General features: G+C 39.6%; 1 protein-coding gene across 3 annotated transcripts; it reads right to left on the reverse strand.

The window, feature by feature from the left end:
* Positions 1-46: 46 nt before the first annotated feature.
* On the reverse strand, positions 47-8,166 carry znf362b (zinc finger protein 362b). 3 transcript variants are annotated; one of them, XM_077551282.1, is made up of 9 exons: positions 8,019-8,166; positions 6,837-6,900; positions 6,306-6,552; positions 6,073-6,177; positions 4,954-5,272; positions 4,316-4,540; positions 4,161-4,239; positions 3,892-4,050; positions 47-2,709 (listed from the first exon to the last, which is right to left on the reverse strand). In XM_077551282.1, exons 2-9 carry the CDS (start codon positions 6,897-6,899, stop codon positions 2,593-2,595), a joined length of 1,314 nt encoding a protein of 437 aa, XP_077407408.1. In that variant the 5' UTR covers position 6,900; positions 8,019-8,166; the 3' UTR covers positions 47-2,592. The 3 variants fall into 3 exon arrangements, with proteins under 3 accessions (XP_077407408.1, XP_077407400.1, XP_077407391.1); XM_077551274.1 differs by lacking the exon at positions 8,019-8,166 and adding an exon at positions 7,607-7,705; XM_077551265.1 differs by lacking the exon at positions 8,019-8,166 and adding an exon at positions 7,040-7,583.
* Positions 8,167-14,607: the final 6,441 nt, after the last annotated feature.

The following is a 14,607-nucleotide window of genomic DNA, read 5'->3' on the forward strand; positions in this document are numbered from 1 at the left end:
TCTGCATGCAGACAATCTCCATTTCAGCAAAACAAGCAGACTGCACTACATTTATAACAGTCTCTTTATTAAACAAGGTAAAGATACAAAGTTTTTTTTTCTTCTTTATTTTTTAAAGTTTGAACCCATGGGTTAACGTTTCAGTCTTGGTTGTGCATATTTAATTGTCTAGAAACTGTATATGAAGCCACAATGCAAGACAGGAAAATGTTTAATAAATCTACTCAATATTTTCCATAGAGAACTCAGGTTAAACAGTTATACAGATTACAGCTCCATGCAGGAGAGAACGAGAGAAAAAAAATGTTTACAGGACTGAATACTGCAGAACACAATACAGAGTAATGGAAATGGGATGAAAACAGTTAAGGCTTACATGTAAAATAACAGATAGAAAAGATTAATAACATACAAAGGTAATAGTTTTTTTTTTAATCTCCAAACAGAAAATATTTATGAAACCTTTAAAAATAGATATTATAAATGAGCAACATGTTATACAGTACAGCAACATGAACATTCTGCCCGTTATCTCCAAAGACAGTGAAGTTGAAGAGGCAGGGTTTGTTGTTGGCGTAAATCTCAAAAGTTGCCCAGCCCACTGACTTGACTGCACTTGGACTTTTTTGTTTACTTTTGTACATTGTTTGCAGTTCCCTCTCAAACATGACGCCTCGCTGTGGCGCCTTTCCACAAGTGCCCTGAAGGATACAGCGTATCCTATTAGTACCATCAAGCGGCTTACAAGTACAACGGAAACACAACGGAGAATACTGTGTGCAGTGAAAATAATACTAAAGAGAGAACGTAAAAGAGGAAAGTGTCATGAATCTTGGCATGTACGATACATTTGGAAAGTGTTCACTGCACTTCACTTTTCCCATTCGGTGCTATGCAGTGGCTATGACGGTCATCAAATTATATCGAGTAAAACCTGTTTGTGGTGCAAAAAAGATTGTGGCCCTAGAGAAAATGTGCCAAACCGGTTGATTGTGTGGTGCCATGTGGTACAGTACGTCAGAGGTGGGTTGACTATGACAATTGCACTCATGAAAATACATTTCAAAAAAAAAAAAAGGAGAGCAATGATGATGACATGTCAAATCGGTAAAATGACCGAATGAACAATACTGAGCTCTCCAGAAAAAAAAAAGGAAATACATTTCTCAAATCTTACTTGACAATTCTGAATGTTTTTTCAGTGGTAGGAACTGGGAGACTAATCAGGACTGAGCGAAAGATGAATGCAACAATGCCCAGAGAAATTTGAATGAAAAGTTACTCCGGAGTGCTCTTGATTTGGTCCTGAGGTGATGGCTCATCTTTCAGAAGTATGTCAATGCATTGGCAAACATTTCAAAATAACTTGTTTGTGTTGTTATCATTATGGGTGTAGAATCAAAGAAAAAAAAGTAACCGGTTCAAATTTATAAAAAGGGTGCAACATGAAATATGGGAAAAAGTGAATCACTGTGAAGACTCTCCGGAAGTTATTGTGGCTGTTTATACTGCAGTTTATTCCTTATGGATAAAGCTTCAGTTACATCACATTTTGGTCCAATGGTTAGAGTTAATGCTCACTACTCAAGTAAAATTAAGTGTCATTTTAATTTTTAGTAGGCATTGTAAGTATGGCTGATTAGACCCGGCACTATTTAAGTGTGCAGCAACTAATTACTTGTAAAATAAAGCTTCATATTTCAAGATTGGCTTTCAACATATGGCACTAGCTTGCAGGGCGGGGGGTCGTTTATAAAATCAGTGTTACTGCGATCACATGACATAATCACCAAGGTGCCATCAAATAGGGAGTAAATGATTTAAGTGGGGGTGAGAACTTTGCTTCCCTTTATGCGTCTCGACTCCTTCCCTCCTCACATCAATACAACAATACAATCATTAAATGCTTCCATTGTCATCTACGATTGCCTCTCGAAATTTGGATGACCCTGTAATGTAAGCGTGTTCTTGTACAACCATGTGAGTAAAACAAACACAAACAGAATTGGGGGGGGGGGGGTGTCCTACACCGTCACTGCTCCTAGCTGCCACACAGATAATAACGCCATTTGGCATTTTCCCAACCAACAAGATTTCAACAATTTGAGCCAAAGCAACGAGGCCTAAAAAGTGCTTCAAGATTCTCTTTGGATGTCTCTAGAACACACCCAGCAAACATTTGATCCATTCTTTTTCTCGGAGAGGAATTTATCATCTGGTATGTGTCGAAATCCCATTTAATGGAAGAGGAAGGGGGGTGATAAACATTTGATGGCCAATTTATCTGAGCCCCTATTCATAAAAAATCATCTGCTCTCTGAGAGGACTCTTTATGAAAAGGCTGTTTACATGATGCTTACGAAAGTGCTTAGTCAATCTGACGCAAGGCATTCTTTGCCAGCCCGTCTTCGGGACAACATCTAAGCTGGATTGTTACATTCACAAAAAGGTTCCCTCGTTCTCAACTCTAGCGCTGAATGCTTACGTCAGCTGTCATAATGCTAATGTAAGCCTTATGTAGATGACCGCAGGTGCAGGCCCCGCGCCTAACACGTACTCTCTTGATAGAAGCGATACTCGGCGCCGGGCAGCTCAGATGAGGGAGATGCGTATGGGGATGGTGGGAGACTCGGTCCTCTGGGGGGACTGGTGGCTCACTAGGTGTTCCACCACGGTGTGTTTGGACATGTGCTTCATTAGGTAGGTCTCCTGCAAAGACACACGACATACATTGTGAGCCTCACTTTACACAATACCAGCACACGGACAGTAGTTACTAGGGATACACAGATTATCCGTGTCAATATTCAGCATTTTGACAAATATCAGCATCGGTCATTTTGAAGAATCATATGTCCGATAATAGATCCAAAAAAAAAAAGTTCAGGGGAAAAACCTAATTATCTAAATTTTCATAGATGCTTCTGACACTGGGAACTCGCTGCACCTTTTGTCTTTGTTTGACATTAAAACTAACATAAGTACAATTTCAATACTTCAGATATTTTGAAATAAAAATGTTTTAAAAACGATTTACTGTAGCAAACAGGGAGCTATTTACTTAAGTTTTTATTTAACTTTTGAAGACGTGCCACTGCCCCTGGAAGATTCTAACTCTGTTATATTTGTAAAACAAGATTTTTTTAACTCCAATATTTTACGAACCCTAAACATTGTTGAATAAACACATACTTAAAAAAATAAAATAAATAGCTGGAGTTTGTATTTTTTTTTAAATTTTTGGTGCCAATATTTTCCCTTCTAGTGAAAATTAATATCGGCTCCACATATTGGTTATCGGCATCCTTGACTACTAATCCGTATCGTCCCCAGAAAAAAAACATCCATCTATCTCTAGTAGTAATCACTGTACAGCACATCAATACATTTCTTTCCATGATTAAAACAAGAAATTTAAACTACTTCGGGACAATAGCTCATACACGTCATGGCTTTAAAAGATAAAAATAAGACATGATGCTGCAGCTGAATAATAATAATAATAATAATAATAATAATAATAATAATAATAAAGACTGCTCTGAGTCGCTGACTTTGCAACTTATCATAGCATTCCCAAAATTCCTGCCACTTTTTGAAAAGGCAGATATCACAAAATAACCACTTTCTTCATTTTGCAAGCAACCATGGCCGACGTCGCGACTGCTGTTGCTCTATTCTTGTTGTGGAAGTCGAAGCTTGAAAAACGACTGACATAACACATACTGTATTTAATTTTGCCACTCTAGCATAGCTACAGGTTTTACTAAATAGTCGACAGCATTTCCAATACAACTCTATTCAAATGTACCTAATTCCACATTGCACTACATTGGTCACTTCTAAATGAGAATCATCGGTACGCAGAGGTCCAAGTATGCATGTACTTACTGAGGTGTACGCCCGGCCACACATGCTACAGCAGTAGGCCTTGGCGTTTTTGACGGCGTGCGCCGACAAGTGGATCTGCAACGATGCCGAGTCGGAGTAGGCACGGTAGCAATTGGGACATTTGTACGGCTTGTCTTTATTGTGCTGCCTCTGGTGAGACTGGAAAGACATTTGATGATCAGCATTTGAGAAGCGCTCGCCATCATCGGCGCCCTTGACTTATTATCTCTGTCTGTGTATCGAAGCTAGAGCAGCACACATAAACCGACCTGGAGATTGGACAGCTGGGTAAAAGCCTTTTCACATCCGGGGTGAGCGCATTTATAAGGCCGGTCGCCGGTGTGGATTCTGCGCCGAGAGCAAGTAAGTCATTATGAACTTGTTTGCTATCATTCTCTTGAACGGCCCCTGACGACGGACTGACCTGGTGTGCTGCTGCAGATGTGAGAGCTGGCGGAAAGAGTTGTCACAGTAGGAGCAATGGTAGGGTTTAATGCCCAGGTGGATACGCAGGTGCTGGGCCAGGTAGGAGGCGTTGGCGAATGTCTTGGAGCAGTGAGGACACTTGTGCGGTTTGGCCTCCGTGTGGGACTTGGAGTGGATTTGCATCTCCGACTTGGTCAGGAAGGTGAGTGGGCACACTTTGCATCTGGAACAAGAAGGCCCAGCCTGCGTCAGCTTGTTGAACACTTTTAGAATGTCTGTGTTCATTTTCTGCCTCTACCATTGCAGTTGTAGAATTTCATTATAAAGACAATATGAATGTGAGCTTTACAAAAACAAGGAGATGAATAACAGATTTCAGCCCTGCCTCAATTGAGACTGTGTGTGTGTGTGTGTGTGTGTGTGTGTGTGTGTGTGTGTGTGTGTGTGTGTGTGTGTGACATCGACTCGCGCAGTTGTGTTCGATAGCATTATCAAACATTGCAGCAGCATTTGTTGTTTTGGCAATTTTGCTGCTTAAAATGTTATCAAAACGCCAGTGCTCAAAAACTTTTAAGCACAACTGTAAATACGTGACAACTATCTTGGGTGAGAGAACAACAGCTTTGAGAGTCCAACCTGTATGTTTTGCCCTCTTTGGGTGCCACGGTGATGCAACCTTGCTCTGCCAGAAGAGAGTAGGGGACCACCAACAAAGGACCTGACGGGTTCTCAGCTTTAATCTTCTTTCGTCCCCGCGGCGCCCGGGGTGGGGGGCCCAACAGTCCCGCCAAGCCTCCAACCTTCATGTGGTCCATGCCCGGACCACTTGCCAGGCCAGAGATGATGTTGACAGAGGGGGCGCCGCCCAGGCGGTTGTGGCTGCTGGAGGTTGGCGTCGTGGGGGTTAACGCCTCAGAGGTGCTGTGGCTTTCGGGTCGGGATGTGGGGGCCAGACCTGTGGTGGTGACGGGCAGGACCATTTGATTACAAGCATGGACTATAAACTGAAACTGAAATGCCGATATTGAAATGCTATTTGCTTGGCGGATAGCATCAGTAATTTCAAATTAAGGTTGGATGATTACAAGACAATGCACATTTTGTTCAATTAATATATTAAACTAGAATCAAAGGATACCAAAGTCAGAATTTACATTTTGAAGGACGGCAAAGTATCAACCTCTTTATGCAGTCAATTTTTTTAACATTATAGTGACTGCTTTTAAAAAATAAATTTTGGGTTGAGTATTTTAGCCAAAACAGCAGTTCCCTAACAATCCCACTTATCTAAAATAAAATATATGTTTATAAATTTGAGATTATGCTGCGTAAGGATGCATATTTAATTCCTTGTGTTAATGACTCCTCCACGGTAACATGGTACACTGTTTGTTTTTTGTTTTCTTTTTAGCGGGAGTTTGTTTGCTGTTGAGTCTGGAGTGTGTGAGGACACGACTAGCAGAGCTAAAGCTACGGAAGCCCATGGGGGCGAAAGCCGCGAGCGCGGCGCAACGAAAGGGGAAAAAAAAAAAAAAAAAAAAGTGGTTATACACAACAAAACACTCACTTTTTAAAACATTTAAAAAAAAATCGATTTATCGCCCAGCCCTAGCTCACATGTCCATCGTGTAGTGTGAGCTACAGGTTGAAGGATGTGTGTAAGGGCAAAACACCAAAAGTGTGGAGAGACAAAGCAAATGTTAGCTTGTGTGTCAGTTTTATTTTTTAATTTTCTAGAGGTAAAATTTGCAGTACCTGAGCGATGATTGGCACGGGCGTGCTGCTCGCTCAGTTGCCTCATGTGCCAGTCCTCCCATAATCCTTTGGCCTTCACAGCAGACTTGTCGTCCATACTTCCATCTGGAAGTTAGGGAGGATACCAGACGTTACTTATATGTTTGACAGATCATTTACAGATTTGTGTCGAGCGAATTCCATGAGAGGAATTAAGGATTACATTCTTAAAGAAGAGGAGAAAAGTTTGCTACCTGGTCCGGAGCTGGAACCTGAACGGGCATGCAAAGTGATGTCCGACTGCTGCTGCGGGTGGTGGCCTGGCACCTGTTGCGTCTTCTGAACCGGTATGCCATGTTGGGAGCCGCCGCCCTCCGGGGACGAGGTGGGCACCAGCAAAGGTTGTTGGGAAGCGATGGAGGTAGGCGGCATGTGCAGGGGTCGGATCTTCTCGGCCATCAGTTGCTCTTTGATCTTGTTTATGAGCACCAGGTTATCCAGCTGAAAGGGTTATTAACAGGTCATGCACAACTGAAAACGGACATGGTATCTACATGCGATAAATAATGACAACACAAACAAAGAGCATTTGATGCAGCCACCATATATGCAATTCTAAAAGAATAGAACCTCACTTTTTTGTATGAAAAAAAAGCCCCAAAACATTTATCTCTCCATAATAAACATTCATTTCATTGTTGAATCAGATTTTTTTTTCAGAAATCTGAAACAACCCTTGATCTAGTAGCATTTTGTCACAAATTGCAAGTTAAAAGCTGACTTACCTGGCCAGGCATGGATGGCGGCGGAGGCCAAAAATAAGGGTTGTTAAATCGAGGCTCTGCCATCCTAAAATTCAAAACATTCAAACAGATAAGAATGGGAATCAGAGATACAACTCTACATTAAATAAAAAGAGCGAGAGAGCCGGAGGGGGTGCAACATTATTGATGTTACGCTTTACAGTGGATATAAAAAGTCTACACACCATTGTTCAAATTCTAGGTTTTTATGATCTTCATGAGCAAAAACAAATGAAAACGTGACAAATAGAGGCGTCATGTTATAATAATAGTTCGTCTAATTAAGTGCGTGTGGCAAGATTGCCGCCACGAGTTGCAGTTCAAACATCTACATAGATGTCATCCAAATTTAAATAGAAATACTGCACTTCTGAGCCGTAAGGGTAGCATATTAAATGTAGCCTTTGTGTCCTTTCATCTGGCCCATCTGTCCTTTCTGTTGTGATGTTCATGCCTCCGTGCAGGAAATAGTTAGTCAACGTTTTGGATTTTTTTTTATTATTCCAAACTTTGCCTTTGGCCCGTGTTCGACCACCTCTGAACGCCCATCTGTCTGTGTGAGCTTGTCGCGGCTCACATTTTCGACCAAAGCCAGACGGTCCATCTTAAAACATTCCCAGACAAAAGAGAAACAAAAATGGCAGCCTTATTTTTATAAGGCGGGACGCCATATTCTGCAGTCTTCTTCTCCCTCCCCCCTTCCCAAAAAATGTAGTGAGCGCATTGTGGTCGAGGACGTGTAGAGAATGTACCGTGTGTTTATCGCCTCCATGTTAGCATGATGGATTGTTTACGGCCCCTTGCAGCTTTGAATAGCCCGGCCTCCCCACCCCTTAAAAAAACTGACACTTCCTACAACAACCATGCCCCGTCGAGGGGGGAGAGAGAAAAAAAAGCAGCGCGGAAACAGAAGACAAGATGCGGTCTCGAGCAGAACGGTCCATATACGAACGCCTCTCCTTTTTTCAACACAACGCCGTCGACTATGCAGTGAAAGGGCGACGTGCCATTTTAACGAAATACCACTTTGAGTGCTGTTTTTTTCTTTTCTTTTTTTTCAAATTCTGCAACTTTTGGACAGGGACGGCTGCTGGCTTTTTTTTCGTGCACGGTGCAGTCGTTTGAAGCAGACAATCGTACAAAAATACATGCACAAATAAATACCTTTGGTCCTGACTGCAGGTATTGTCTTGCAAGCACAGCTTTCATATACAAAAAAAGGCTGGATGTTCTTTCTGCCTGCCTCCAGTCCGAGCAACGCTTCCGGGTCGCTTTGTTCACTTCTGGGTGCCACTACTGCTGCAGCCTCGACGGAGCTGCACGCACGCACGCACGCACGCAGACTAAGGAAATCATTTTTAGGCTTTTTTTTTTTTTTTTTTTAACTCTGACCTACTTTTATAGCGTTAGATTAGAATAGAGTAGCCCGCCAGTGTGTTTCTGTTACAGTTTGGGGGCTTGTGTTGTATTGCAGCGGGAAATGTGCAAATGCCCAAAAGTCGTTAAAATCATTATGCAAAAAGCAAGAACTGGTCAAAGAAAATATATGCTGTCCCACTCAACCCTTACATCTAATAATGTGAGCCATGTCAAGAGGTTGTCTGTTTTTGCAAAAGTGGTCAGAATGCTCATTATTGACAGCGCTTACTTAGCACATACATTGGATTTCCACTGTCTCACTGACCTCCAGTGGAAAAATTACACGTCTTAGTTTAGACTGCTGGTGCAGTTGCATGAACTGATATGTAGACTGATAATATGGCAATATCTGACCATTTCCTTCATGTGTAGCCGACTGTATGTGTATGTATGTGCAATACTGCCTCCTGGTGGCCAAGGCGCACACACCAGCTGGAGCAGCACAATTTCCATTGAATGGAAGTGGGGGGGCAAAAGTGCTTTTACATTCTATTTAAGTATGTCTATTTTTTCTCAATGATTCCATTTAAACCTACGGCTAAATGGTTTCAGTTGTTGGACTCAGCCGGTACAAAATTTTACTGGAATAAAAAAAAAGCAAAGATTAGTCTATCTACTCTTCAGAAAAGTAAATCCAAAGGTGGTCTAGAGACACCAAATTTTATGTACTACTATATAGCTAACCAGCTACAATATATCGTTCTATGGGCACAACCCAACAGAGACTAACTGTTGGCTGGAACTAGAACAGAAGGATTGTAATAACCTCAGACTTCGAGATTTACTCTTTATTACAACATCGATTAAGCGACATAATTGTTTTAAAAACCCAATGATTTCCGCCACCGTGACTGCCTAGTAGAAGGCACTAGAATTGACAAAAGCCCAAGTGGAGCCCTGTGGGCTTTCTCCCCTATGGCATAACCCCGACTTTCAACTTAACAACCAACCGTTTTATTTAGGTGTGTGGGAGCAGAAAGGAATTACACATCTCCACCATCTCTTCTCAGATAATATGTTTATATCATATACATCCTTGCTCCAAAAATACAATATAAAAAACGGAAGTTTTTTACATTATCTACAAGTTAAAAATATGATAAAGAAAAAAATTCCAACACTTCGGGGTATGCTCCAACCGCCTGTTTTAGCTAAAGATATTAACAAACTTTCTCCGACAACAACAAAAAAACTTTAAAAAATATATAAGTTACTTTCATATACTGATAAAATGTCTTTACCCATCTCGAAATGGGAGACAGACTTGTCTATAGCACCGGAATCTGACTTTTGGATTCAAGTTTGTGAAAACGCATTTAAAATGACAATACACACAAATTTACAACTTTTCCAATATAAAATTATTCACAGAACATACATTACTCAATATATGATGAAGAAAATGGGACTCTCAGACTCCGACATTTGTCTCCAATGCTTACAAAACACTACAGACACTTATGTTCATGCTTTATGGTTATGTACTCCGGTTATGTATTTCTGGACTAAAGTCTTAGAAAAACTTTCCGCTATTTTAGACTGTAGGATACCTTTATCTCCAAACTTGTGTTTGCTAGGTGACCTAACAACAACTGACTTACCACATAAACAATTTCAATCTACACTTGTAGCCCTTACTATCGCTAAAAAAACAATTCTTGTTAACTGGAAAAATAAACAAACTCTGAATATCGACCAATGGTCTAACCTCCTCATAAATCACATTTTAATGGAAAAAATATCTGCCTCAAATAAAAACCAAATATCAAAATTTATAGAAACATGGTCTACGTACAGTATATAGAATTTTTTAACCTAATTCTGGTTACTTAATTCTGTCTGTTAGCGAGAGCCACTATATCGTGATAACTTACATTGATGTTTCTGCATTTGGCAATTCATTATTATATTATATTATATTATTAGTATGGGATTTTTTTTAATGGGCTTTAGGTGAACTGATGAATACACACACGCACGCACGCACGCACACACACACGCACATACACATACTCACCCACATACAAAAAAAAAAATATATATATATATATATATATATATGTGTGTGTGTGTATATATATTTGTATATATATTTAAGAAATTAAAAAAAAATAAAAATAAAATAAAAGAGAAAAAAACTTTATTTATTTATTTATTTTTTTTAAAAAGGAGAGCAATGATGATGTCAAATCGAATGAACAATACTGAGCTCTCCTTAGGAAAAAAAAAAAAAAAGGTTGTCTGTTTTTGCAAAAGTGGTCAGAATGCTCATTACAGCTCAGTACAATACTGCCTCCTGGTGGCCAAGGCGCACACACCAGCTGGAGCAGCACAATTTCCATTGAATGGAAGTGGGGGGGCAAAAGTGCTTTTACATTCTATTTGAGTATGTCATTACTGTCTATTTGTAAGTCTTTTGATTCATGAGAGTGGTCACGGAACAAATTCAACTGTCTATTAATTACTGTCAGTGTTGGGAAAGCTCATTTTCTATGTGAACTACTTCAAAGTTCAGCTCACAAATTTTAAAATGAACCAGTTCAGTTCACAGGTCATAATTGATTTTTTTTTATTTTTTAACTTAGCACATAATTCCAAACAATGAACCAGTTCATAGTGGCAATTTAAAACAAACAAACAAACAAACAAATACCAACTGTTCATACGCACATTGGCCTCATAGGGGCAGTGTGGTGCCATGCATGCATTGAGTACACACTTGAGACAGAAGAAAGTTGCATCTATTACAGTAAACCACTGATCTGAATATATGACTGGATAGCCGATAGCCCATACACACCTGTGCAAGCCATTGAAGCGACAGGGCGGCCATCTTGTCCCTCCCATGTCGCTAGCAGACTACTGTATAAACTATATGGTATATGTACAGATTAGACAAATACAACTCGTAGGCAGTTAGTATAGAGCCGGGGGGCAGGGTGGTCACTATTTTTTAACAATTTATTAAAATTATTAATATTATTATTTATTTTTTGAGGCACTAGGTTTATTCTACATATAATTCCAAATCCATATATATATATGTATATATATATATAAGCATTGTATATATATATATATATATATATATATATATATATATATATAAGCATTGCTTTTAAATTGAATTTCTATGTCACTCAACGTCCATGTTACCCGACACTACGTAAAACAAACTGAATTTGGAAAAACAAAAAAATGAATAATAAAATCAATGTTTTATGTAGCGGCGGTAATTCACCATTAATAAATAACCCTAATATTCCAGCACCTTTAACGGATGGTGTTTTACAAACGTGGGTGAGAATAGGTACAAGAGTTGTTGAAGATTTTTATTCTAATAATGACTTTTCCGATTTATTTTTATTTGTCAAAAGCTTATAATACAGTATATTTAAACGTCATTTCTTTAAATACTTGCAAATTGGGAGTTGGATTAGAAGTCAAACCAAAGACAAATTTCCATGTAAACCTCAGGAATCTTTACTTGAAAAATGTATTTTTGAGGATAGATATAATGGAGTAAAATGGTTAAGATACCATTTATAAAACAATAATTAATCATTTACCAACTTATGGTGGATATATAAATAAATCTAAATGGGAGGCTGATCTTGGATGTAGTTATACAGAGGACAATTTGGGCAGGTTATTGGTTTCTGCACAAACAAAATTAGTGTCCACCAAACACAGACAGATTTAATTTAACATTTATCACAGGACATATTTTATGCCCTATAAGTTGAGTAAAATGAGAAATGATCTGTCTGACCAATGTCAGAGGTGTACTATGTCTACGGGAACTCTTGTGCATATGTTGTGGAGCTGTGTGCATCTGAAGTTATACTGGACTTATTTAATTGCAGCAACTTCTTGGGTCTGTGGGCAGACATGGAACCTGATCCCCGTACCCGGTTGCTGGGAGATGTAACTACAGAAACTGAATTCAATTTAAAAAAAAACATTTTGTATTATTGGCAGCAACTGCTGCTAAGAAATGCATACTTAATAACTGGTTGTTATGTGTTGATCCACCTAAAGAAAAACACTGGATTATCTATATCATACTATACACCAGAATTTTTTTTATGTTTAACTTCAACTCAAGGAAAACTAGTAGACTTTGGATCTATTTAGACTCCTTTTTTGAATATGGTGACCCAGCTTGATATGATTTCAGATTGTTGATTTTTGTGTTTTGTTATCATTTATCATTTTACTTGTATAACTTTTTTTTGTGGAGAGAGGGCTGTTTAAAAAAAAAAAACGAATTTATTATTATTTTGTACAATTTGTTTTGTTTTCTTTTTTGTATTGTTTTTTCCATTTGTTATTGAAACATTGAAAATTATAAATAAAATATTGGTTTTATATATATATATATTTATGTATATATATATATACACCCAGCGTCCTTTACTCTATCATTAGCGAGGTCCCGCTTGGTCGTTGGAAGGAGTTTCTCAGGATGCTCTCGGTGGCAGACCACCAGCTGGAACGCATGGATCTGGAGGCCGGCTTCGGCCTCCTGGAGAAGCAGTACCTGTTGCTGTACCTGTTGCTGTGCCTGTGGAGCCAGCGCCCCTCAGCCAGCCTTGAACACATCTTCTCTGCTTTGCATGACATGGATTTGTCAGGCTTTGCTCACATGCTGCGGGAGAGGCTGGAGAGACTTGAGCAGAGGGATCGGCTCAAGGATGAATTCGCAGACAGATTCGGTAAATAACAGGAAAGACTGCATTTGCACAGTGCACAACGAGGAACAACAAACTGGAATTGCAGTATCACAACTTTCTTCTATTTTTTTTTCACAAGGAATTAAGAACTGTTCAGTTCAACATTAACGGTGGCCTGATGGCCCGTGACAACCATGTGACGGCCACCAGTACAGATTTGTAGGGCCAACCAATTAAATGGCCAATTGTTCTTATCTTAAGTATTCTCAACAATGCAAGTAAAAAAAAAAATCCAGCTACTATAGCAGTCAGACTGAAAATAAATAAATACAGTACAGCTGTTAGTGGAGTTATTGCATACACATTTGAAGTGTGTAGCCAAGGACGGCGCTGCTGGATAGCAAAAAAAATGGAGAGCAAACAAAGGGACTGGAAGTCCATTGGCTTACTTTATTAATAGGGGGGGGGGGGGGGACGGTAGGTCTTGGCGCTACCACGCATCACGATTACATACAGTACAAGTCCAAGGCATCAAAAAACACTGAAAAGTGCTGCATAGACATGACAAAAACAAAGAGGCGCCACCTTGTGGCGTGGTGCCATACTGCGGATTGTTACAAGTTGCAGCAAATTGTACCCGCTATCATGCTAATGTAGTATGATGCATAATATGAGCGTCTAAGAACTAAATGTTAAGCAAATATCGAACATCCGGCCAACTTTTATACATTGAGGCAATGGCGGTAGTCGTGCTTATAATGTCATTTTGACTGACATCAGTCTTGTCAAATCCCAAATCATTTCAAGGCGAGGGACGTGGACTTACATCTTGCCATTAAATTTTTGGTGAGAAGGGGCACGCCTCCATACGGCTGTAGAAAACTGTGGGAACAACAACATCATGGAGGAGCTTGATTGAACCAGGGAGCATTCATTGACAATTGAAACAGATTTGGAGAAGCGGTACAGTCAGAATCTGTAGCCTTATTTAAGAGAATTGTTTGGTGTTGGTAGAAGTGTTTACTTGTACCAGCCTAAAATTTGTGAGCAATGTGTATTTTTACAGTTTTTTGATAGCACAGAACTCGAGCCAAAGCTGGCAAGCTTGCTGGCGTAACTTGATTTTTTTTCATTCTTACTCTTCTCAGCACCAGCGGTTTGGAAGTTAATAAAAGAGGGGAGGCAATTTTGTTTGCGGATAAGTTTTTTTCCCGTGCCAATTTATCAAAAACATCAACAGTATTGTATATATTTGATAATAAAGATTATTTTTTAACTTTGTACATGAACAGCTCAGCTTCCAATTATTGTGCTGCACCTTTGTGAAACGAAATTTTTGAAATCCCAACAGATGCTGTAAAATGGTGAGTTATCAGGCAAAGTTGTCGTTGTTGTTACCATGGCAACATGCCTGGAGCTCACGAGGACCACAACTCACGCGCTGGTAAGTCTCGAAAGGAAGGAGGAGAAAACAAAAAGCTACACGATATGTTTGACTTTATTTTGAACGTCTTTGTTTCTTTCTGTGCTAACATTTACAGCTTTTGTTGCTCAACGGCCATGTTGAGTTGTCATGGCAACGCAGAGCGGAGCGCTATTGAATTACCGCAAAAGGGCCCTACGTCGTGTTTTCCCTGGGCGGCCTGGTGCAAGACACG

The sequence above is a fragment of the Vanacampus margaritifer genome, chromosome 1, assembly GCF_051991255.1.
Source record: "Vanacampus margaritifer isolate UIUO_Vmar chromosome 1, RoL_Vmar_1.0, whole genome shotgun sequence".
Taxonomy (NCBI): Eukaryota; Metazoa; Chordata; class Actinopteri; order Syngnathiformes; family Syngnathidae; genus Vanacampus; species Vanacampus margaritifer.